Source organism: Labrus mixtus, chromosome 22 (assembly GCF_963584025.1).
Source record: "Labrus mixtus chromosome 22, fLabMix1.1, whole genome shotgun sequence".
NCBI classification, from domain to species: Eukaryota; Metazoa; Chordata; class Actinopteri; order Labriformes; family Labridae; genus Labrus; species Labrus mixtus.
Window position 1 is genome coordinate 8,528,726 of NC_083633.1, and position 27,236 is coordinate 8,555,961.

Below are 27,236 nucleotides of genomic sequence, written 5' to 3' on the forward strand. Positions count from 1 at the left end.
TAAACCCCCCCCCCGAGCTGCACACACACACACACACACACAACAGCTGACGACTCAGGTGTGTGTGTGTGTGTGTGTGTGTGTGTGTGTGTGTGTGTGTGTGTGTGTGTGTGTGTGTGTGTGTGTGTGTGTGTGTGTGTGTGTGAGAAGGTGTTTGTGTCCTGCGCTGAATATTAAGTGATTTGGTGCACACAGCAGAAAGATAGCTCAGGAATCTAATCGCATCAAGGCGAATATTTTTAGTATGTCAACAGTCAAGCAGAGAAGAAGTAAGACACACCTACACACACACACACACACACACCTACCTACACACTACACACATACACAAAACCGTATAAACAGAGCAAGTGTGGGAGTAGAAAAGTCACACGTCTGAAACCTGCCAGGCAAAAAACATCACAAATAAAGGAACAAATTCAGAAGAGAGGTCAAGCTTAAAGTGTGCAATCACACACACACACACACACACACACACACACACACACACACACACACACACACACACACACACACACACACACACACACACACACACACACACACACACACACACACACACACACACACACACACACACACACACACACACACACACACACACACACACACACACATTGAGATTCAGAGGATAGGTCCTGCGAGGAGACACGCACACACAGAGATAGGACGAGCTGGTGAAGGCTTAAGGGAGTGCTCGGTGAAGCAGGGAGCAAACATCAAACAGCTCCAGCCAAGGAGGAGAGACAGAGAGGACACACACACACACACACACACATGCACACACACACTAGCAGGGGAGAAAGAGAAAGAGGGGTTGAGAGAGAGAGAGAGAGAGAGAGAGAGAGAGAGAGAGAGAGAGAGACGACCAAGGAGAAGCCAGAGATCCCTCCTGGGATTTGAGACTTGCGAAGAGTGAGGAGGGCAGCCACTGAGGAGGAAGGGTCCAAACACACATACACACTCCACACAGAAACACACACATCTGATAGAAAAGGAATGTACACACACGCCTACTCTCACAGGAAACTCTGATTTCTGTGGAAACTTTTGGATTTGGAATAATTCGGGGAACAAATAGGAACACGTGGCGTCACCCTGAGTGTGTCACTTTCTGAATTCAGCTGCTCTGAAGTCATTCGACCAGCTTGAGTTGTGCCGTGACGTAAAGGTCACACAGTGGAATCTTTGCGATCTCTGCACGTCATTCCACATGATGTAAACACGCAGCGTTACATCCGACTCTGTCCGTCACTCTCTGAACTCCTGCAGAGCTGCAGCACAGAGGGGAGGAAAACTGAACTGAGACTATTCCTGAACAAAACCCTGAAAACAGATCTCTTTTTTTTTTGTTTTTTTTTTGTTTGTTTTTTTAACTCTACTGGGTCTTCATTAAGTGCCGAAACCTTGAGGAGGGTCTCACTGGAAGTTTTGTGTATTCTTTGTGTCCTTACATGAGCATCAACAGGATGTAATCAGGGTGGTTTGATTACAATAGCTTTGTAGAGTTTAAATCCAGAGGTTGGATGCTTGCATGTAAAAAAAATAAATAATTGTAGAACTTTTCCTCCTGCAGCTGGAGGATATGACAGGATCTGAAAATAATTCTTACAAAAAAAAAAAAAAATACTGCTGGAGAAAACTCTCCTAAACCGTCCCGCCTCGTGACAGAAACAGAAACGTGTTAACAGTTTGGCAGATCTACAAACATTGAACTGTTTGTGACGCTGATGTTCATTAGACTGCGGGATTATGTGGGGGGAAAAAAAAAAAAAAAAAAAATCACAATCACGATGATTTCACAGGATTACAGGATGATCCCGTCTTGAGTCTAACTAATCACGCCTCAGCCTGGCGAGGAGTTTCTGCTGCATTTATACGGATTCAGGCAGAAGGTCGACTGAAAACTGAGAATCAGTTAGAAGGAGGACTGTGAGGCGAGTCAGAAAATACAGAGAGACGGTGCTGACATCCAAAGTTCACTACTTTTTAACCCTTAAAATGAGGGGTTAAAACGACCTCCGAGTTGACCGTAGTCATGACGACCGGGCAAAACCGACATGAGGAAGAGAACATGTTTAGAGACGAGCTAATGTATCCGAGTATAATCAACATGATGTTTTTATCACAGCAGCACAAACAGCAACAGCACGGCAGCTTTCAGCAGCAGCTCACACTACAAATTGCTTTCTTTATCCTGGTGTCCTCTGGATCGCTCCCTCATTGTTGTCACTGACAGAAAAACCTTTTAACTGTCGACGTTTTAATTTACTGAAACAAAAAGTGATCGTCTGCTGGAAAGTTTTGACTTGAACTTCTTTGTTTGGAAATGATAATCTGTATGTGTTCTATCTCCTGCTGTGCACAAAAAAAAGTTGTTATTGATGTTTCGGAGCTCTTAAAGCTCTCCATTATGCAGCGGCCTTTAGCGTAACATCCGGTGTTTCCACGGCAACGATAAACATGACGTGTCTGCCATGGCGTCGCCCCAACACGTTCCATCACAACCATAGAGTGAAGGATTTCTCTGGCTATGATAACTGTTGGAAATTGTCTGAGGTAATGTAAGAACTCAACAAAAATAAATGTTTAGTCCATTTTTGACTGGAAGCACTCGCGACCTCTGTTTCAGAGCGCTTCTCACCATCACTCATTGTTGCCAAGGTTACTAAAGTTAACTTCTGCTTCCCTCTGTAACGTCGGTTAGCGTGTGCTTTAGCGCCGTGAGTTTTATATTTGATTTAATTCATCAAGAAAACGATATAAAGGAGTCCTCCGCACTTTGTTGTAGACAAATTAAGCTGATATCAAAAGTCCCGCCCCGTCATGATTTTGATTGGTCAAGTGTTTTCAACTGAGAGCGCTGCGAGTTCAGCGACAACAAACAGCTGCCACAGAGGGCGCTGTTCTGCAGTCAGGGCGATGAACTACATCAGTTTGAAAGAAATGTACACACAGTCGTCAAGTGATCCTTAGTCGTGGGTTTAGAAACCTCCAACCTGATAAAACGTGACGAGTCCTTGAGAGCGAAGGTTACGGCTGCTGAATGTTTGAGACGTCGGTAAAGAACATGAACAGTTCATGAGGATACACGTCTCATTCACAGCAGATAAGAATGAGACTTAAATAAAGACCACCATCATCATCAGGACGCTGTTTCAGTCGTCAGCGCCTTCCTAAATAAATGCTACCTTTCATTTCCTTTGTGCCATCAGATAAAGGTGTTGTTCATCTCCTCGCAGCATGAATCCTCATGAACGCAGCATGACTTTGATTTTAAGGTCAGGAGAGAAAGGCACCACTGTTCAGAGAGGGACGCCCTCGACAACTCGAAACAAGCGGCATCATTGTCACACAGCGTGCTACACATTCACAGTCAGATTTTTTAATGTTAGAGGCTAAAATAGTCATTAAAATAAAATTCACACTGCCCCTCGTGAATAAACCGCCATGAGAACTGGGTGAGTTTTAAATCTGCTGTTTTCCCACCACAGTCACTCCTTCACATCTGACACAGAGGTCTGCTAATAGCACCCAGAGGGATGAGAGAGGGAGAGAGAGAGAGAGTGAAGAGAGAGAGAGGGGGCGAGAGAGGGACGAGAGAGAAGAAGAGAGTGAAGAGAGAGAGAGGGAGGGAGGGAGAGAGAGAGAGAGGGCGAGGGAGAGAGAGAGAGAGGGAGAGAGGAAGAGAGAGAGAGAGAGAGAGGGAGAGAAGAAGAGGGAGAGAGAGAGAGAGAGAGAGGGAGAGGGAGCGAGAGAGGGAGAGAGGAAGAGAGAGAGAGAGAGAGGGAGGGAGAGAGGAAGAGATAGAGAGGGAGAGAGAGAAAGAGGGAGAGACAGGGGGCGAGAGAGGGATAGAGAGAGGGATGAGAGAGAGGAAGAGAGAGTGAAGAGGAAGAGAGAGTGAAGAGGGATAGAGAGAGAGAGATAGAGGAAGAGAGAGAGAGAGGAAGAGAGAGAGAGGAAGAGGGAGAGAGAGGGGGAGAGAGGAAGAGAGAGAGAGGGAGAGAGAAAGAGGGAGAGACAGGGGGCGAGAGAGGGACGAGAGAGAGGAAGAGAGAGTGAAGAGGGATAGAGAGAGGGACGAGAGAGAGGAAGAGAGAGAGAGAGAGAGACAAACACAGACGAAGCAACAGTCATACATCAGCTCTGGAGGCTGGACGCACTGGAGACTAAATTAGGGACAAACCTGTATAAATTCAAGGACAAACATCAAATACCATAGACTCTATGGAGTACATAGCTCCATAGAGTCTAATGCTGCAGGTGTTATATCATAACACCTGCAGCATTGCACATGTCAGGCGGTGTACGTATAACTAATGCCCTGCATACGCTGGGCAACTGAATAAAAGTCATGTGGTGGAAAGTCAGCTCGCTCTGTACGACTGAATCGTTTACGACCCACGACCACAGCACACAATTTATGTGCTCACACTGAAGGAGTAACATCAGGACCGAGCTGAAGTCAGATCTGTAAGTCAGGTGTCTTCTTGGATTCAAGGCACAGACACAGACACACACACACACACACACACACACACACACACACACACACACACACACACACACACACACACACACACACACACACACACACACACACACACACACACACACACACACACACACACACACACACACACACACACACACACACACACACACACACACACACACACACACACACACACACACACACACACACACACACACACACACACACACACACACACACACACACACACACACACACACACACACACACACACACACACACACACACACACACACACACACACACACACACACACACACACACACACACACGCTAAGCTAAATAAGTTCCCTGTCAGCTGGAGGTCTGAAGATATTTCCTGCCAACGTGTCTTTTGTGATCGGAGGGGAGGGCAAGACTCGTCATACAGGCATGCCTGATGTTGCCATGGCGATGTGGAGACGTTGACTGACAGTTTCGGCATACTTGCAATCAAGATTTTAAAAAAGCCCTGAATGTCTTTTTTTGTTCACAAAAAAAAGATACTCAGTTTAGTGTCACAGAGGAAAGAAACCTAAAGATACATCCTAAATTTAAGAAGTTATAGTTTAGCAGAACTTTGACCTTTTTCCTCAAACTAATAAAACATTAATAAATGATCTGCCCAATCATTTCACTGCTGCGTCACGTTCCAGCTCTAAACCTTCTCCAGCTCCTCCTGATGCAGAAATAAGACACCACATGGACTTTTTCCCTCGATTGTGTAACCAGCAGAACCATGAAACACACCAAAGCTAAAGAACTACAGTGTCATACAGCACCGAGGAGGCACATTAGATTCACCACCCTGTCTGGTGGAAGTGAAAGTGGAAGTGGGTCACATGCCGATCAGTTCCAGATTCCAGCACGCAAAGCGACCACAACAGCTGAGTGCTGAAGTGTGGAAACATGTAGTTCTGCTGATCGTCTCAAAGATGTTTCCTCCAAAGCTTTCGGCCTAAACGGAAAGTCAAAGGAAACGACACCAACAAGTGTGTCAGAGGAGGGCAGCACACAAAGGCCCCGCTTGCTCTTCTTAGTATCATTGGATAGTTAAGCATAAAGTAGAGGTGGGCGATATGGGAAAAATATCATATCATGATTTTTTTTGGGCAAAATCCCAATCACGATTTTTTTCATACTGATCTTTAGACAAATTTGTAAGTTACTGACACTGTAACTTATTTCCATTTATAATGTTTTTAAATGCACAAAAACTGAGCTGACAAGTTTAATCTATTTGAAAAACATCTTTGTAGGAGGTCTCACCCAGAACATCTTTAGCAACAGAAATGTCTTTCCCTCAATTTGATCAATATTTATGAACAATTTGAAGGTTTTCCTCACCACTTTGAAATTATGATTTAATAATGTGTCCTCTTTTTATGTTCATCATGAACATTTTCACGCAGTGATGCAGTCATTTAAAAACATGTAGACTTCAAGTTCTTGTGTTTCTGTTCTATTTTAGCCCTGCAGAGTTCCTACAGCTTCATACAGGCTCTGCAGCCTTTGTTGTTTTTTATGACATCATTGGACTAACTTTAGTTTAGTTTATATATAATCAAACATAATACAGAATGTGTTCATTCTGTGACACATGATCAAAGTATGTTTTACTGAAAGAAGAGTTTAATTCATAGAGGGGGCGGGACATCGTTGACTGACAGTCACCATGGTTACTCACTCTCACCTGCCTGCTGCTTTGTAACATCGTTTAGCCTAATCCCTATAGGTTCTGTTATCACAACAGGTGAGCTTCGGGTGGAGAAGCTTGATCGTAAACTGAGAGAGAGCAGAAAACACCGACAGCAACATTTTAAACACCGGGGTTATATCTCCACTCACTGTCTGTCTGAGCTCCGCTCTGTCTGACTCTCTGCAGACTGTTAACGTCTCTCCGGCTCGTTAAACGGTTTCTTGTGTCGCTATCCGAGATGTAAACTTAACTGTGCAAACTATGCGGTTAAGTTAACTGTTGATCACGCCGTGTCGGTTTGGAAAAATATCAGAGCAGTTGCATATAACCAGGATGGAGTTGTTTTTGCGGACTTTACTTTTAAAATCCTTCACGATCTAAGATCGTTATATCGCCCAACACTAGCATAAAGTAGGTTTTTTAGTGTCTTTGCCTTGATTGAAAAGTGTCAGTCTTTCCTTAATCTATCCCACTGCTGACACTTTTGGGTCCAACACATCAACAACAACTCTCTCCCCCTGACACACGAGAGCTCGCCATGCCTCGCTCCAAAGCCAGGACTCCTTTCACGCTCCATGGGTGGCTGCAGGAGCAATTAGTCATCCGTGCAGAGCTAAACACCCTGGCAGCACTTCAAAATCTCAGCAACCAAAGGAAAAATCATCGAAAGGCATTCGGAGGAGATTGCAGATCAGATTCTAAATGAGACACATGAAACTAAAACGTGGTCAGTCAGTCGTCCGTCTTTCAGTTCTCCCTGAAACAAACGGTGGTTCAGACTGCAGACGCAGTCATCACAAAGCACGAACCAGCAGTAATATCTCTTCCTCATATTGCACTGAGGGTTTGCACGCCTTGAAATCAGGATGGCAGCATCCTGTTGAATCAGAGAGGTTCTAAACTAAATGTTGAATCTTAAATGTCACAGAGGGACAGTTTCAGATGAGGAGTCGTTAACACTCAAATATGTCTCCATTAAAAGTTAAAGCGACTAAACAACGAGACTGAGGTTAGAAACAGCCTCAAAAAGGAAACCTGCAAAGCCTGGAGAGGTTTGACCCTGAAGGCCTGAGCGTGGGGAGGCGCCGCCTGTCAGTGGGTGGAAGAAGCATCAGTGAGGAGAGAGCAGCGAGGCCACGAGTCCAATAATGAGCCGATAGAAAAAGTGACCGAGCAGGAATTCTAGAGGAATGTGAAGGATTTGAAGAAGTGGTGATGAAGCAGCATTGTGCCTCCAATATGAGACTGTGCTTAATTGTTCGGAGACAAATGAAGCTCATTGTGTTGAAGAATGTGAATCTGAGTCAGCCAATAACAGAAATCAGCAGTCTGTGAGCGTCAGTCTGAAACCCGACGTCCTCTATCCATGCACATCCTCACAGTGAACACATCGTACAAAAATGTTTCAGAATCGACCGTTTCTGACCGCTTTCCCTCCATCATACAAATCCCATGTTGTCTGCCGATGCACAGAGAAAGAGAACACGTTGAGGCAGAGTGTCGGTGCCTCTCCTCGGGTTTAGATGAGGTCGTCTCTCTTTTTGACGCATTCGCTTTTATTCTAAATGCAGTACTGTAAAACCTAGTTTCAAAAAGGTCATACCAGGGCGCCGGTAGCCTAGTGGTTGATGTGCCACCCCATGTACAGAGACTATAGTCCCCCTTTCCTGCATGTCATTCCTCTCTCTCTCTCGGGTTTTTGTCTCTATCGTCCTCCTGTCTTTAAAATAAAGGCCTGAAAAGTCCAAAATAAACCTCTAAAAGGTTACACAAGAAATGAAAGCAATGTCGACTTGTTGACTGCACAGAATTCTGCACCCGACGTGAAACGGGGTATCAGGCTGAGTTCGGCAAAAGAAACAATGCATGGGGCGCCGATGGCCTAGCGGTTGGGTCGCGCCCCATGTGTGGAGGCTACCCTTCTCCAAGTGGACGGCCCCGCCTCAGATCCGACCTGCGGCTCCTTTTCCTTCATGTCATTCCTCACTCTCGCTCTCTGACAGGTACACTATCCACTGTCCTAACAAATAAAGGCAAAAAAAAGCCCCAAAAATAAATCTTAAAAAAAAAAAAGAAAGAAGAAACAAAACAATGATGAGGAATAACAAAACAACAGAAAGGGAGAAAGATTTGCAGATACGGTAAACACCCAGTGGATGCACAAAGGGAAGGAGAAAGAGAGGTCATGTTTTGCTCTATCCATGACGACACTCTCCTTATGATAGCAGACTGACAAAGCAAAAGTAAACTCTCATTTTTCAGGTCTGATTCTCACATTTTTAGTTATAAGGAGCCAAGATGGCGGCGTGTTCAGATCACGCAGCGGCCATTCCGGACTATGAAGAAGCTATTTCTAGCGTTGGCACGTTTCCCCTCGACCCGTTTCGACAGTGAAGGAACAAGTGTCCGTGTGTAACGCCACCAGTATGACAATAAAAAGAACTTGACGTGACTAGAGGCGGGTCCTGAAGACGGTGGAAAAGTTCATTTAGGGTTCAGATCGTCATTTCAATCAGAGTCACCTTCGACCCCTCGTCACAGAGCGTTGGTCCATCTGTGAGCGAGTACATCACTATTCATCAAGAAATAAGCTGAAGGCAGAATCCTCCTCTACAGACTCAGAACTCGGAGTTCTCTATTTACATATTTATCGTTCAGATTTGTATTCAGACGCTCTCTCCTGTGGATTTTTGTTTATCTCTAAGCATTGTAAATAAAAAGCCCATCTCAGGACGGGGACTGTATTTTATATCAGGCTGTTAATGCTGCAGACGGAGATTCACACTTATCTCAATGCAAATAAACATTACATCAAATATATATATATATATAAATATGGATAAAGAGGCTTTTAATAATTCTGCAACAACGTCTGCAGAGATATGTTCCAACATAACTCGTATCAGTCTCAGGTTTTTCATCTCCTGTCCATCCATCATCTCAAGACGGCTGAGTTCTCTCCTGCAACTCCAAGGAAAGCACCCTGATTCATAAAGATATAAAAGCTGCCAAGGCCAGAGAGCCAGACGGGGACCAGAGACCCCAGACTTCACCGCATGTTGATGAAGTGCGGGGCAGTTTCCTTGAGGTGTCACTGGTTCTGGGAATGTGGACCAGCCGAGTAAAAATACAAACTGAAGCCCTTTACAAACACGCAATCCTGAACATTTGTAGAAGATCTGAGGACAGGCTGCCCCTAAAACCTGCCCGAGTTTCTCTTTCACAAACGTCTCTCACAGCAGGAGATCAACTGTCAGATGGCGGGGGGAGGAGCGGGGGTCTCAGGAGGTCGGACATGACGTGAGAAACATGCCGCAGAACACTGCAGGGGGATGCAGTGGGTTCTAACATTTTTCCTTGGAGCTCCCTAAGATAGAAAAGCTGCACAATTTCTCCGACCAAAAAGACCTTCGTCTAAACGATCCAGTAAGTGTACAAAATGGATTTCAGTTTGCATGTGCAAATCTAATTTTGACAACCTCCGAGGAAGACAAAGCCTCGCTCTGCTTGATCAATGAATTGTCCTTAATGTGACTCAGACTTTTAGAGGGCCCTGAGTCAAAAGCTAGTTTTAACTCCAGGTATGATACTCATCAGTTAAGATGTCTTAAACCAAATAACCACAGACATAGAGAGAAGCTTGGGTCAACAGATTATTATTCTGGCAGATGATTGGTCTCTGGGTCTTGCTGTGAATCTGTTATGGTCTACATATCTGATGTTGGCACACAACTCAATGGGAACTTGAAGACAAAGATGTGAAAACACAGATGGGTGGCTGAGCATTTTCCCCAAGGCTTTTTTTTTTTTTTTTTTTTTTTTGCCTCTGCTTCTCCAAATTACTTTGTTTTTAATTAATCCTGCTGGTTGTTTTTGTCAATCCCTGCAGCTGCACACAATCCCCCCCCCACCCCCCCACCCCTCCTCTCCCATCCTCCTCTGATCCCCACACTCCCTCAGGTGTTCATTCACACCTGCCCTCAGTGCTGCTGTCCACTTGTCACATCTGATCCTGTGTCTCTGTGTGCACGCCAGCTCTTAACCCCCAGAAACACGCTCCTGTGTGTTTACCTGTATGCATGCCTGCAGAGTGTGTGTGTGTGTGTGTGTGTGTGTGTGCAAACATCCTGCATGCATTCATACATACCAATGAGCAGCGGTTCTGAGGCTATTTATAGAGCAGCTATATTAGCTCACCATATGTGTCAGCTGCTGCTCTCAAAATGGCCTCAGACAGCACGAGCAGGAGAACTAGGTGGCAAAGTAGGTAGAACCAACGAAAAGAGTGTGTGTGTGTGTGTGTGTGTGTGTGTGTGTGTGTGTGTGTGCCAGATGTCGGTGTGTGAGAGAGGCCTGGAGCTGCAGGGCATTTTTTGTTGTCAAACAGGTCCACAAAATATACATGTAAGCAAACGTGCACAAGGAGTCGGAGTCACTAATAATCCGCCAAAACACACACGCACGTGCACGCACACGCAGCACGCCAACAAGTAAAGCCTGTTCAGCAATGAGGAGCCTCTGAGTCACACTCACTTGTCAAAGTTGTGTCTCACATACAGCATAGAGCAAATCCCTCCATGAGAGAGAGAGAGAGAGAGAGAGAGAGAGAGAGAGAGAGAGAGAGAGAGAGAGAGAGAGAGAGAGAGGGAGGGAGGGAGTGTGTGTGTGATAGAGAGAGAGAGATGGGAGTGGGAGAGAGAGAGAGGGTGTGTGTGTGTGTTAGAGAGAGAGAGAGAGGGGTGAAGGACGAGAGCATGACTGATAGAAGGAGAAAGGCTCAACAGCAGCAGGAGGAAGTCAAAACGGTGTCTTTTCACACAGATTTTCTGCGTGTGTGTTCTCTGAGTGTGTGTGAGAGAGAAGCAGATATTTGTGGATTCCTGCAGAAGGCACACAGGCAGAGGTGGGTGAACATGAGAGTGGAGGGAAATCTCTGCCCCAACAAAACAAAGCAGCCCCTCACCACCTCAGACTCAGACCATCTCTCTCTTTCTTTCTTTTTTTTTCCACATTCCAACTCACTTGATGAAGCAGCGAGCTCCCTCGAACGTGTATCCTTCCTCCCATCCTGTTGGTAAATCTGTGAGTGCAGAGGAGGGGGGGTGGGGGGGAGAGAGAAAACACAGATATATAAGGTGCTGAGCAGAGAAATAAAGCCTTTTAATACACACACACCTGCACAGCAATGCAGTGTCTGGACTACAAATAGCTCAATTGGCGTGTGCTCTTTAATGCATTCCGCCCCCCTCCCCAATAAGCGGAGGAGATATTCAAGGATTACTCAATCATACTGTCTCAGCCTCCAGCTGTGTGAACACTGATCTGCAGCCTGCAATGTAAAGATGCCCTCCCGCCCTCTTTCTCTCGCGGCAGATGTGTGTTTCATTTTAGAATATCGGCTTTGCGCCGACGCACAAAACGCGCTGCATTGTTGTGAAAGCGGCTCGGCGCAGATACGGGCTCTGAAACGCTGCGTTTCTGCAGCAATGGGCGGATTTCAGGGGAAATGTGTCAAATGTCACTGCAGGGAATCGGCTCTGAAATCGGCACACGCCTACGTGATGGAACTTTTAAAAAGTGTGTCGCAAAGTGTCCAGGTGGAGCGAGCAGGGGGGAGGCCGGGGAGGAGGGGGGGTTGGGGGGGACGCCGTGCGTAATGGTCCGCCAGAGGAGAGCAGAGAGGAGCACAAGAGGCTGTTGCTTTTGCTGCAGAGAGAAGAAATCTCCCCCTCATCGTCTTCCACGGCTCTCCCAGCAACTTGTCGCCCCCTTTTTTCTTACGCCGTGACGCGCAGATAACCTTTCCCAGTCACGGAGTGCGCGCGTGCGAGTGCGTATTTTAGCAGGGATTGAAGGGAAAAAAAACATTCTCAAGATTGTTTACCTGGAGTTTTTCTGTGGCCCGTGATCACAGCCTCTCCAGTAACAGGATGCAGCCAGGTTGTACTCTTTGCTTCTTCGCTGTTGGTGGAAGAAAACGGGGGAAAGGTGAACAGAGAAGCCGAAAAAAGACAAACAGGAAAAATGCGTCGGAGAAATAAGCAGTGCGTATCCATAAATCCACGTGTCCGCGTGATATTTACTTGATGAAGAATATGCGTCCATCCCGCGTCACCCCATAACTCCAAGAAGAGGGAAGGCAGGAGAGCCAGTCCGGCTTCGGGTCCGCCGCCATGTCTAGCTGAGAGCTACTCTGCTCTGGTTACTACACACAGGGGCTGGAGTGCGCGGCGCCGTGCCAGGCGCGCGCCCGACGGATTCCGCATGTGCGCGCTTACTGGAGATGGGAGCGCGCCCAGAGGAGGATAGAGACACAGGGAATGATTTTCTGCCAAGTTAAAGGAGTCGGTGGGTGTTTTTTCTGCAGACGTGTGTGTGTGTGTGTGTGTGGGTGTTTGACTAAATTGGCCCAAAAGAAAGTTCACTATTAGTGTGATTCCTGCACGCGCTGCCAGAGCGTGCTTCAGGGTTCAGCTGTGAGTTTATAATCTGTCAATCATCCAACCAATCCCTGGTCATGTTGCGCCTCATAAATCCAAATGTTACTGACGAAGAAACTCAGGAACAGATATTTAATAACATAGCCAGTGACGTCACTATTGGTATCAGCAGGTCTATTCGATTCTGATTTATTTCTATTCAGTTCAAATTTATAATTTCTAAATGAGTGTTTGAGTGCACTGCTGTTTTGCTGGCCTTTAACAGCTTTTGTTCAACTGTAAAAATCTTTTCCACAGGTGTTTGATAACCGCGTTTGAGAGATCAACAAAATAAATGTGTTTGTATATTTATCTGTCAATCTTTAAAGATCGGAGGCAGATCCAAGAAAGATATCGGTTCCGTTATATATCCCAAAAATCTCGTATCGGTCCCGCCCTATTATTTGAAGCTTGATCCAAATGGTTGTGGTTATCTTCTGTCTTCTTAGTAATTCTTCTGTTTCATCAACATACTTCTTTCTTAACCCCTCCAGAGTGAACACATGACAATGTTTGGTTATTGAGTCGGCTTGATGCACATGTTCCCGTGTCTACGGTAAAACTACCGCGTTGCCCCGCCATCACAGAGAATAACGATGTGTAGTTTTCTTTATACGCTGATGATGTGATGAAGTGTTAGATGATTAAATGTTAACCTCTGTATTAAAGGTAACTAACACATTTCACTTCCTGTTTCCAGATCACATGACTACGCACGTGTTACAGAATGACAACAAATCTTCAAAATAATACAGGAATAGTGACAGTAAACATTCATCAATATTCACAAGATAAACACAAACATATTCTCTGCTATACTCTCATATCATTCAAACAAAAATAACCAAACGTATATATAACAAATATCACATGACCTGACCTGGAGGACTGACAACCTGCCCAGACATGGACCCTATATCGCTCTTTGAGTTGCTTTAATGTTGTGGGAAACGTGGCGTCACACTTACAGAGAGTGGTAGAAGTCGTGTTATTGTAAGCAATAGAGAAGCTCAGTCGGTGTCAAATCAGGTCTCAATAAAAATGTATTTGAAGGGTCGGGCGTGTGGATGTAAAACACTTTGCAGAGAGCGATTTAGTTTTATACAGAAAACGTGATCAGGCAGCTCAAAAAAGTGACGACACCATCAGAAGATCAATTTAGTCCCCGGGGACAGAAAAGCAGCTTCATCTCAGATACAAGACGAGCTAAATAACGACCAAACATCCAAGTCTCGGAGAGCTCTTAAGACGGGGTCTGACGCGTGAGAAAAAGAGGTTTGAGTCAAACAGCAGAGTCCATGTGCCGTTGCTATGAAGAAGTAATTATTCATGCAGGCATTTTTTTTTTTAAACCTTCTTAGGGAATCTATATGACATGCATGTAGTGCATATTTAATACTCGCAGCACACACAGCTTCTTTACTCTTCTTCATGTGTTATTTACAAACCCATCTGCTGCAGACATGAGAGGCTTTATTTATAAAGAGAAATGATGATCGGTAAGATGAACAGATTTCAAACCAGCCTCTCAGATTCTTCAGGTCGCTGGAGCTCTAATCGAGGAACGAAGAGCTTCAACCAAAAGATCGTGGCGCTCAAACCAGCAGAGTCCTCTACACGAGGCTATAATGAGAATATTTGTCTTTCTATCAATGCTACGTGTAGTTGAACAGAATCTCAATGTGAACTAAAGAGTGGAGAAGAACATACTGGAGAACAGGAAACATTAATTAAAAAAACAACAAAGACGGAGCGCCGATAGCCTAGCGGTTATGTCGCACATCCCATGTACAGAGGCTGTAGTCCTCATTGCAGTGGCCTTGTGTTCGAAGCCGACCTTTGCCCTTTGCTGTACGTCTTCCCCCTCTCTCTCTCCTCCCAACGTTTCCTGTCTCTCCTTAGCTGTCGGATCTAACAAAGGCAGAAAAATGGCCTCCCAAGATATCTGAAAAAGAAATACAGAGGGATATTGATGTGATGAAAAACCTGTTTTGATTCTGAGAGAGTGTGAGAGCTAAAGCGAACTAATTCTTATCCAACAACTCTGTCGTCCTTTTTGTCCCTTCACCGTCCTGAACATGTAGAGGTTTCTCTTCTTGTGTCCCGTCTCCGGTTTGTCTTTTCTCAGGAAATCAAATCAAAAGCTTCTGACTGCTTTAAATCATGCTCCTGTTCTCGCAGGTTTTCATCTGTGATGTGTCTCTGGTTTGCATATTCCTCGATGACGTGTCTTTGTAAAAGTGATCAGAGGATTATCGTCTTTTTTAAGTGAAGGAAACCGCCGCACAGATCTGAAGAATTAAGTATCGTCTGCGTTTAGTCCACATTAAATGAAACATTTCTGCCATGAGAGCTGTCTAATGGGAAACGCTCTCTGCAGCAGTCAGTCACAAACATCCTTCAAAAGCACTGATGCTTTAATCCCAAAATCCCACTTTTCTGCAGCAGAGCTCTTCTGAGAGCTAATGAAGCACTAATGTTCAGTAATGAGGGGCTCCTCCAGGACCCTCCCTCTCCCCCCCCCTGCCCGTCTCACATGACAGCCAGCTTATTTTGGAGACGAGCGCGCTCTCAAATATTGATCCGCCGGCTCCCGTGCTGTTCCCGTCCAATCGCAGCTTCTCTCTGGAGATCACACTCAACAGGCTGGAAATCCCCCCCCCACCCACCTACCCACTCGACCCACCCACCCAAACAAACAAACCTCCAACCGGCCCCCCTACTCATTCCCACCACACACGCCTCCTAATGAGGCCAGACAAAGCACACACACACGTTGTTAAGTCTGTCCCTGAGGTCAGGAATAGCTCACATTCTGAGCACACACGCAGACACACCCCGTTAAGCCCCCCCAACACACACACACACTCACACACACACACACACTCAGGGGTCAAATGGTCTTCGAGAGGAGGAGGAGGAGGAGGATCCCCTCCCACTGTAGTCAAAGCCAAATACTGTAAGTGTTGCACAAGCCGTCACCTCCACCCCTCTGCTGCACTCACACTCCTCTGACTTCAGCTATGGAAGCAGAGGAGGGACAAAAAGAAAAAACTCAATCTGTTACTGCACGTAATGGTTCACATATTACAATCACAAAACTTGTCCATAAAAACTGAAACAGAAACGCTCTTTAAGATGGAAATAAAACCATTTCTGAATAAGATCGATATGAAATTAGTATTTATTAAAGTCAAATATGTCAAAGTAAAAATGGTTGAAACATGTTGGTGTGTGTGCTTGTTAGGACCCTGACTGTGTGTGTGTGTGTGTGTGTGTGTGTGTGTCTCAGGAGCCCTTCATAAAGCCGTCTAATTACGGCGTCTTTGTGTTAAAGGAGGCAGGTCTTTATCCGATTAGTGAGCCTGTCGCTGCAGACGGATTGTCAGCGCGTTGCTCGGGGTATGGAGGTCAGTGAGGGACAAACAGTGTCAGAGTGTCACGTATGTCGACAGCAGTAACGCCGTCAGGTCTGAACCTCAGAGAGCGTCTGGAGAGCTGTTAACGATAATCAGAGAATCCTCTCCCACACACTGTCAGTTCAAGACGGGATACTCAAGCCCGCGTTACGTCTCACCTGCGATGAACGGAGGCGGGAGCGGTCAGCCGGCGGCGTAATGCAAAGTGAATCCACACACTGGGACACTAAATGCGATGTGTAAGCACGAAGGCGTAGATTCTAGCGGTGCTGTTGCAGAATCCCAATCAGCCGAGTGAAATCTTTACTCTTTCAACATCAGCAGGATCCTCTTCCAGAGAACAGGGAGTTAAAACAGACCCTGAAGAAATCCTCCTCTGGTGCAGACTCAGAGAGGAGATAATAATCACAGATACACAGTCAGTCTGCAGCTACTCATTAAATAAACATTAGAAATGAATCTTCTTTCATTTGTCACAGTCGCATGAACAATCTGTGAGCTTTAGATATTATTCTAGAAGATGTATTTAGGGTTCTTTATTCTCCAATTAAGACAAGTTAAATGTGACTGACTTATACGGAGACAGAATGTGGTAAACATTCAGGACTTGAGTGACATCACTCGTAGGTCAAAGTGTTAAAAGGGATCATTGACTCCTTCTTAAACAGAGCTCATGGTCGTGGCCTCTAAGATCTTCCCCTCAATGTCGACCGCTTCTCCATCTGCAGTGGCCATTCCTGAGTCGGTTGGGGGCCCGAGGCTGTTTGGAGGGGCCCCCTCTTAATGTTGTAACCCCGGGCCCCAACTGACTCCAGAATGTTGACCACTGCAGATGGAGCAGCGGTCGACAATAAAGAGGGCGGCAGACTCCGGCCATCACTCACAGACCCTGTCGCAGAATAACACGCTCTCATCACTTCCTGTCTGGATTATCTCGATGCAGTGTGACCTCCTGTCTGGTGGTTATTCTGCAGTATGCAGTAAGCTGGTTTCTGGTCTTGGAATGAGGAAGTGAACAACAGCCCAGCTGACGTCAAATCCGCTTAGAGTCTGAAAAAAAAGCTGACGAGAGATTCATTTCGATTTTCATGATTTGGAGAATCAACAAAGATAACTGGTGGTCTCTTTGTGTGGTTCGGTCTGATTGTGATTATTTTCCTCTGTTACGATGGACGTCGCTGTCCGCCATGTCACTCTCTGACCTGCCGCTTTGCATTGTGGGAAACAGTACGCGAGGGAGACTGGTGTGATGCAGACTGTAGATTTTTCCTGAATCAGTACGACATGCAGGTTTTTGTGGCAAACTGAAGATCTCACATTTGTTCTCATACTGCATTTTGGACCAATCAGGTGGAACTACTACTAAAGTAGGCATGAGCTGCACAAAGTAAGAACTGCAGTTACACAGTTTTATACATTTTGAAGCCATTTTAAAACGATAGAAAGGTCAAAAGGATCCTGGCAGCATTTGGTATAGGTGCAGTAATGCGGAAACGTGCATTCTGTTTTGATCTAATTATTCTCCATGTGTCTTCATCATCCTGAAATAAAACCCAACAGGATGACTTGTTTACAATCCGCCCATAAAAAGAGGCTCAAAATCGTCTGGGGCTTCTTTTTCCTTCACGTTACATAACACAGGTAGGACTGGCGTTTTGGCGGGAGCAGCAGAACTAATCATGAAGCCTATTTCTGTTACACTGTGCAGGGGAAGTGTTGACAGAGTGAATGTTTAGCTGACAAGTCTGCAGCGTTTTGAATCGGAGCCACGATAATCTGGGCCGCTCTAATTACGAGTCAGGAATCCCCGACAATGCCAAAGAAACGTGCGCTCCAATGCTCTGCAGGAAGAAGAAGAAGAAGGCTTTAAAATGTCATTATGAACGCAATCAAGATCCTCTCCTCTAAAATGAGGTGTGCACGCTCCCTAACAGAACCTGTCTGGATCCTCCCAGTGCATGCTGGGTAAAGCTTCGGCCCCCTGCGACCTGCACAGGATGAGCGCCGTGGAGGAAGAGGAAGGACGTTCTTTAAGAGTTATTGTTTTTTTGAGGACAGGCTGCTCCTAGAAACACACTCTGAAGGGATTTTTCTCTTTCATGCCGGCGGTCAATCTGTCAGAGTACGTGTGGAGTTTTTCAAACAGCCGATAGCCGTCTTCAGCGTGAAACTCCTCATATTCATAATTTCCCCCGTGACTTCCCTCCCGTCCGCTTCCTTTTTCTCCAACAACCATCTCAGCAAGTTTTCCCTCCTTCAAAGACAGACGCTCGGTAAATAACATTATGCAACGCGCTGAAAGTCTGAAACCCCACCGGCTGCTCATTATTCCGGTCGAGCTGCGGCGCTACGAGACCACTGGTCAGGGCGGCGTCCAGCGAGGAAGCCCTGCAGGGTCACGAATGACCTATTTCACATGCTTACGGCCCAAACTCTGCTAATGTGATTAACACGCACACGCACACACACACACACACACACACACACACACACGCCCGCACACAAACTTGAGGTTGTTTTAAATGAAGCGTAACGAGCACAAACACTGACTGTACAGAACAGGCGCCGTCCGGTCAGCTTTCCGTTTACTGGGAATGAAAAAGAGAAAACATGCGATCCAGCAGAGCGACCCTGCAGCACAGGGCTATTTGTGAGGCTGTCAGAGGTCAAAGGTCAGACTTCAGCTCAAAGCAAATCTTACACGATGTCTCATTGTCACTGCTGCCTCTTCTTCCTTTTCTTCTTCTATTATTTTTTAAAGGTTTATTTTTTCTCCCTTTATTTAGAGATAGGACACAGAAATCTGAGGCTGAAGCAAAATTACGCGGATCAAATGTTCCCGTCTGCTAGAATATATAGCCTCGCTTCTCCTCGCTGTTTTCTCAACAGAGGGGCCGAGCTGGCCAACATCTCCGCTGGCTAATGTACTGACTGTTGATGAGGACCTCAGACAACCCCACATCAAAAATACACAACCGTCCCTTTAAGGGCTACCTGTTGTTCTCTACAGATCTATGAGCTAACCCTGTAATATGCGTGTGTGTCTTTGAACGTCCCTCTCTCTCCATAATGTCAGTCTCTCTCTCCTCTTTCTCTCCCTCTTAAACACAGTTTGACCTCCGTTTCACTTCAGCCCACATCGCGTTCAGGCTCTGTCCCTGCAGCCCACAGCAGCTCCCACACACACTGCACACACTGCACAAACACACACACACACACACACACACACACACACACACACACACACACACACACACACACACACACACACACACACACACACACACACACACACACACACACACACACACACACACACACACACACACACACTGATTGACATACCACACACCCCCGTGTACACCCCCTCATGCTATAGACTGTGTGATGTTTGCTGCAGCTTTCCTTCCTGTATTCTTTACCTTCATCACCGTCATGCGTCGTCCCTCTCTGAGTGTTTATGTGTCACTTTAATCCCATCGCAGTCGTTTCGGATTTTACTGTATTTGGGTGCAACGTGAATTTTAAATCAACTGTTGATGTTTTTAACTCCTTGCAGCTTCCATTCAAGGCTGCTGACTATTCTAACATCTCAATGAGGAATTATCTTGATTTCTGTTTAATATGATGCTTTTTAGGTATCATAGACTAAATAAGTCATGGAATTGAACTTCTTAGTATGTACGGTGGCATAAAGGTCCTGGTTTGAATCCCCGTCTGTGGAGTCTGCATGTTCTCCCCGTGCATGTGTGGGTTCTCTCCGGGTACTCCGGCTTCCTCCCACAGTCCAAAGACATGCTCGTCAGGTGTGTGAGTTAGATGTTAGTGTGGCTGGTTGTCTGTCTCTAGATGTCAGCCCTGTGATTGGCTGGTGAACAGTCCAGGGTGTAACCCCGCCTCTCGTCCAATGACAGCTGTGTCAGCTCCAGCCACCCGCGACCCCGACTTACAGCTTAAAGATAAATGAAAAAAGGTTGAAGTTCATCACATGTCCATTTAGCGATACAGTGAATCATTTAATGATCTGAGGACCGTTTCCCCCACAAGGCCGAAGACTCACATTCATGTGTGCATGCCGGCTGCCCTGAGCTCCCTGCATTTGTTTGGAGCATCAGCTGTGCATGCCTTAAAAGGATTTATGCAACATGTTGACAAGCCCGCAAGTATGCACATAAACAGTGGGGGGCAGTGTGGAGGCAGAGCGGATGTGACAGAATCGACACAGCAGCAGGGGCAACAATGACAGTTTTGGAAACAAGCCACAGTTCTCGTTGTCACTGCACAGACACAAACACGTCTGTCAGAAAAGCTGGGACAGAAAGGTTTAGAAGTCGACACTGAAACCTGCAAAGCTCAACAGAAACAAGTCCTGGACTGTCACGTCCCTGCGTGGAGGAACATGTCGGAGAAAAGGAGTGGGGACAGTGCTGACGGCGTCCATATGGACACCGGTCATCAGGTGCTTGAGGTTGCTCAATCACAATTCTCAGAATTACAAAGCAGACATGTCTCCGCCCCCCCCACATATACTCTGTATCTTCAGCCTTATATGTAAGATGCTATAAGAATATATGAAAAGTCCATCCTCTCTGTCTTCTGTCTGCTCCACTTTTCAGAAAATGTGTACTCAAACAGACCGTTTGGAGATTTTCCCTTCATGACATCACAAAGGGCAGTAACCCCTCCCCCAGGTGGGTGACACTCCCACAGCTATGTGTTTGTTCTGCCCTCTGAGTCTGCCTTCTCACCATAAAAAATAGGGCATGGAGCCAGAAAACCCGCGACACCCAAGCCCTTCCAGAGCGGGGGCGTGGTCAGACACAGCTCATTTACATATTTAAAGTTACAGACACAGAAACAGCCTGTTCTGAGCAGGGCTGAAATAGAGGGGTTTATAGGCATGATCAAATACAGGATCAGAGTGGATTTAGAACAAGAAACTTCACACACATGTTTTGAGGAGCTCTGAGACTTATTTAAACTGGTTGAAAAGGAGGAGAATATGTCACCTTTAAACCTGAATCCTTTGGGATCACAGGGCCCGACATGTTGTTGGTGCACGTTTTACTATTATAAAATATAAACAGGAATGCTTGGGAAAGTCTGGTGTTCTGTTCAGGCCAAAAGTGTTTCCTGAAAAGAAAACTAACAAATCAAAAGTTGGAGAGCTTGATGAAAAGTTTGTGAAAAAAGTCGAGGAAGGGAAGAAAGAGTAAAAAAGAGAGTTTTCAACTTTTCTCTTCACAAACAGAAAGCAATGAAAGTGAAACGAACTCCTTCTAGGAAGTTCAGTCGGAAATGAAGCGAGCGGAGCTGCATGCCTGATTGATTTTCACACAGAGACCAAACTGAAGTTGAAAGTAATTTTAAGCTGGAAGTTGGTAATGGGCATAAGTGATACGGAGAGTAAATGAATCAAAGGCGAGCACTCTGGCTGGGTGGGATTCATTCTGCTGGAGGTGCTGAGTTAATGTCGTTTTCAGAAGGTAATTCAGTTGAGAACAACGCAGCGTTATCTGTGAGTCTTTTCTCCCGGCCCGTGTGCTCTCAGCTGTGATACGCTCAGGAATAATAACCTCGGCTTTCTGAATAACCTCTAAATCACCTCGTCTGTGGGAATCCAAATTCAAGTCAAACAGTTTAATGACGAACAATAACTCCCATTTTAAACTTTCTAACCGCCCTGTGCTGCAGGCGTCCACAGATCAGATTACGACAGACCGGCACAGAGTTAGAGAACGCACCCGGTGTCCCCTTCAGAGAGGGACGGGGACACATTTCATGGTTAAACACTGACTAAATCACACGTTTTAAGAACACTTTGAGGGTTCCAGGAGACAGCTGACATCATCACAGGCCTGTCAAAGAGGATAACGAGGATATTTGTGGACGAGGATCGAGCCAGACGAAGTATATACTGACACCTCAGATCTAAATATGGCAAGAGGAAAGGATTTAAGCGGATTTACGGAGGACACCTGACAGATGACGAATACACACACACACACAGCTTTAAGTTTGATTGACAAACTTTGAAACGCTCCTTAAAACTCTGCTGGTCAGATGAATGAAAGATGCAACCAACTCACATTTGACCAGCCAATGACAGCGCACTTGTGAGTTTAGGAATTGATCCTATTCAGCGATTGGATGCGTTTCCTGCAGTGAGGGTGAGCTTATGGGGGGGTGATGAGCCGAGGAGGAGGGGCCAACAAGCTGCAACACAAAATGCTCCTGACTCCGCCTTTAATGCAGAAAGATCTGTGGCACGCTCTTCCAATAATTTAATTACTTGTTGTACGACAGTATAGCTTTCCTTAATTAATCTCTTCTCCATTGTGATTAGATGGCATGTGAGAAAATCGACGACGACCAGCTCAGCTTTGAAACAAAAGTTGCACAGGATGCATGAAGATCGAAACGGTCACGCAGCGTTTGCAGGATATAAACTCCAGCACGCTTTAACAGACCGGGTACGGGGTATCTAAACCTGAGGTGAATTTATATGGGAATATAGGTGAATTCTAGCAAACAGGTTGATTTTTAAAGCGTTGCTCTGCAGTAACATAATTTACCTGAAGGTCGTATTTTATGTTCGGGAGAAATCACCTTTACGGCCATATAGGTTGGAGGACTTATTGATACGTATACATCTGTGCATCTGTTAAACCTAACATTCACAGTCAGGATTGAGTGAAAACATGACTAGAAATTATGCTAGATTCTCTGGATTTATTCGGTGTAAATGTTGTTGCCGAGAGCTCAGAGCACCAGCAGAAATCCATGAATTATGAATCACAGCACAGTCATTATTTAATCTCCCAGTGTGTGTTTTAAACTTCCATAATTTGTGTTAACTGGAGCTGAAAAAGCTTCTTTTTTTTCCTGTTGTTAAAAAATGATTAAGCAGTTCTAAACTGACACATGTAAAGACTTTTATTTTGAAGGGGAGAGAAATGGAAATAAAAGGTGACACAGTTTGTTATTCGGTGAATGATGAGACTAAAGGACAGACGGGTCTAATAAAGCGGGTTATAGGGAGGAGAGGTCTCTGTGTGACACCAACAACATTCAAACTGTCACTGTGGAGTTAAATGATTTATGAGTCATTCAGCTGCAGGATGCCGCGGACGTCGGTGTGTCCATCCAACACTTTGATCCAGAGGTATCTCATCAGGAAGCCGGTACATGTACACTGAATTTGCGTTGAATGTTCTGTAAAGAATAAAGTGCTGGTGCAGCCTGTTCTCACTTTAAACATGATGATTACATCAACTACAAGCTGAACACGTCCAGATGTTGATCCACATTTAAAAGGGTACATTTCAGAGCCTTTGCGGGTTTTAGGTCAGTAAGATGGCAAATATCAAGATAATTTCAGGAGGACTGCTCCTGAACTCTCTGTTCACACATGCATCTCACAGAGGGAGATTATCCCTGTCAGACAGGAGGGGACTGAGCAGACAGTCTATGGTCGTGCAGCGATCACAGGGGATAAACGTCACCACCCCCTCCCACTCGCTCCAGGTGAATTCTCCTGATTACATCCTGCTGCGTTCTCACATCAGCTCACTCTGATTTTCTGCAGAATAAACACGAGGAGGCTGGAGGAGACACTCCAGGTGAAGAGAGAAACATTCAGCTGTTTGCGTTCACACATGTGCCCTTTCCATCGCCATACGTGGTTTCAACTGCAGAACTTTTTATTTCAGACATCTCTCTCTTACTAATTTATCTTCTGTGTTTGACTGGGTTCTGTATTTCTTTCTCTCTAACATGTCATCTGGTGTTTTGGCTTCAGGGCTGGTGAGTCAAACAATAAAATATAAATTTGCTTTCTTGAAGAATCACAGAAGAGTTCGAACGCTGTCCCTCAAATCTCCTCGTTTTTGTTTCTTTGTGTCTCTCACAAAAACACCCGTCTGTCAGCTGAGGGCGAGACGGATCAGCTCCCCGGGAGGTCTGCTATAATCCTACGGCCATGTGGTGTGTGTGTGTGTGTGTGTGTGTGTGTGTGTGTGTTGGCCAGTGACCAGTTAGTCCACCCATAACTAATTGTTCCTCACGTTTGATGTCCTTACTGCTTTTTTTTAAGTACAGTGTGGTAGCTCTGTGTGTGTGTGTGTGTGTGTATCTATGCTACACAGAGATCCATATGTGTGATTAGCGTTGCGGCTCTGTGGGGAGAGATAACTGCTGCCAGCTGGTCAACCCCACAGAGACTTCAGCTTGCGTGCTGAACTTTATGAGTGTGTATGTGTGCACACTGTTGTGTACTGGTGTGTGTGTGTGTGTGTGTGTGTGTGTGTTGGTCGCCTTGTCTGTGGGATAATCAGTATGACTCACACACTGGGACGTCTCAGTATCCTGCGCTGTGACAGTAACTTGATCCTCAGCTGGCTCAGATTAATCTCTATCATTGTAGAACTGCATTTATTTAAAGAGTAGAAGAAGAGAAAGCATCCTCCTGCTGCTCCTTCTGTCTGAGGCCGACTCCCTTTAAATATAACATATAATATAACAAAATAAAGCCCAACATTCATAAAACATTGCACCTTTTTTCTGTCATGATGACTGCTTACTTACTGATTGTATTAAGTTCATATCAGCCGATAAAAGACATTTCTAGATGTAATGTTTAGTATGAATAGTTGTTATTTCTGCTCCTGGGCCTCCTGCAGTAATGACTGACAGGGTCAAACAGATTTGGCGTTGCTCCAGTAGATTGCTTCAGCCTGCAGCAGTGAAACTGTCGGTCATGGCTGCAGGAAATCTTTCAGGGCAAATCTATCTGATCCAAGTTGTTTTGTTGTTTTTGTCCCTGACAGGCTCACATTGTTATTCTAAGGGCGTTTTCAAGCCTCTAGATCGTTTGCTCTGGTCTGAATCATCGACCAATTTGTTTCATTGTTGTATAATTACCTCAAGTTTGGCCTGTGTGCACACGGGGACATTTGAAGTGGACCAACATGTTTGATGCGTGAGGAAAATGCTCTCTGATTGGTCGGGATTTCTTGTGGTAAAACTCCCTGAAGTAAACAAAGACTAGCTGCCTCCTAATTGGCTGTGGCTGCTCCAAAGACTCTTCACAGTTTCTAAACGGACAGACGACGACACAGAGTGGTGTCCGCTCTGCTCATCAGTTTTTATATTGTTTGTTTTTATCAATGAAGACAGACGATACAGTTTGAACACAATATGTTGATGTTCTGGAGTCTCTGAAGACGTTTATCAGGACGGTTCAGGAGAAGGAGCACGTCAATCCTCCTGAACCAGGACCTGCTCATCCCCCCCAAACTGTTTCTGAAGCTCGGTCAGGTCTGCCTGTGGTCTTTAATGTTCAGTGATGAGGAACAGAGAGGACCCATGGGGGTTACCTCCATGTGCCCATGATGGAAAGCAACCCACACATCCTTATATATCTGCCTCGTGATAAGAAGGGAACTTAACCTCCATTCTTGAAACGTCTAAGTCATTTTTAGGGCATAAGATTATCTGGTTTGGGCAGAGATTTAAAAACACTGTGGGACTGTAAGGGCAGGTGGTCTACACCCTCTTAAGGAGTTTTGATTCTGGATAAAGCCCATTGACAACCAGAGCCCTGTTATCTGTAAGATGTTGAAAAACCATCACATATTCCATTGAGCCAAATCTACATAGCATCTAATAGCAAGAATGAATCTTAAAGCTAACACTAACATGTAAAAGCACTTTCCTGCAGAGCAGCATGCTCCTGTAACCCTCGACAACAGACGGGTCATCATAGATCTGAAGTCATAAATGATGTTCTGCGCACAGGGGAGCGTGTCAGCGTCCTCTGCTCTGTCGCATACTGAAGGTTCTGTTTGGTCTTTTTTGGACCTGAGGCACACAGAGCCGTGCTGTGCTGAGGCGTTCTGAGCACTCAGTCCTCAGGCCGTGACATTTGATGCCGGGTGGCCGCTGGGTGTTTGCGTCGGCGGGGCAGGAGCAGGGCAGACATCGCCATGAGGGGCTTCAAGCAAAGCGCATGAGAGGAATGTCAATGCTGCTAAATACCAAGTGTGTCTCTATCGATCAGTGTGTGAGTGTTCATGTGAGTGTGTGTGAGTGTGTTTTCATGAGTGTGCATATGAGTGAGTATTATTGTGTGTGTGTGTGTTAATGTGTGCATGTTTGTATGTGGGTCCGCATTTGTGTGTGTGTGTGTGTGTGTGTGTACGTGTGCGTGTGCGTGTGTGTGTGTGCAGGCCAGGTGTGAGGTTGAGGACAGACATGACAAGCCGACCTCTCTCCCTCTCTCTCTCTCTCTCTCTCTCTCTAAGTGAGTGTGTTCTTAAAATAACTTGAGGTCAAAGAAAGTTTCAGAGCCACAGAAGAATACAGGGAGCTAACGCTAATGCTAACTGATTCAGTGCTTGGGTTCTACAATAAATCCGCCCATTCAGACATATTTGGTGTTTTTTTATGGTAGCTTTTAGGTTCGGTTGCTACTGCAGGTTCAACCAAAATGTGAGCGATTCATTTTCTCTTCTTTAATGTAAAAGAAAGGGAGGGCTGAGCTCTGCTAGTCTGTTTCTATCACGTACATCCTGAGATCACAGAAGAAAGAGTGACTGTGAAGATGAGGATGTGTTTGCTGATGGTGGTTGGTTAAGGAGATCTATTAAACCCACTGTCACCATTAATGATGTCAGTCTGGGACACCTTTTGAGCAGCTGAAAAACCTCCTTATTTATCTGATACTGGCGTCAGTAAAATCCCTCATGTCAGCCTCTGCCTGAAACGCTTCATTTCAGTTACTGTCTCTTTAAGGCGCCGCCTCCTTAGTGCCCACTGTCCTCCGATTGGCCGGCTCTGTTTGCAGTCACAGGGAAATTTGAGTGAGCTTCCTGGTGGGCGTGTTCCACTTTAGGTTTAACTCCTGGGAGCGGTTCATCAGAACAGACAGAAAAACAGTTCTTTGCCTGAAATATACCGACACTTGTGGGTGAACATATGAAAAATGTTTCAAATCTGGCAACTCTTCCCTAAACGAGACATGGCGGTACTGTTCAGCGACATGAATGAAACAAGCTGACTGACAGATTTCGAAAAACAGGAAATTGAATTTGCTCCTTAAT

At 45.5% G+C, this 27,236-nt stretch overlaps 1 protein-coding gene across 9 annotated transcripts in view; it reads right to left on the bottom strand.

The window, feature by feature from the left end:
• Positions 1-12,471, bottom strand: part of LOC132956566 (pleckstrin homology domain-containing family A member 5-like) — a 188,245-nt gene extending 175,774 nt beyond the window's left edge. For all 9 annotated transcript variants that reach the window (XM_061030088.1, XM_061030077.1, XM_061030085.1 and 6 more), the window contains exons 1-3: positions 12,320-12,471; positions 12,121-12,197; positions 11,259-11,316 (exon numbers count right to left, since the gene is read on the bottom strand). In XM_061030088.1, coding sequence (XP_060886071.1) covers positions 11,259-11,316; positions 12,121-12,197; positions 12,320-12,411 — 227 coding nt within the window. In that variant the 5' untranslated portion in view covers positions 12,412-12,471. The remainder of the gene's footprint in view (positions 1-11,258; positions 11,317-12,120; positions 12,198-12,319) is intronic.
• Positions 12,472-27,236: the final 14,765 nt, after the last annotated feature.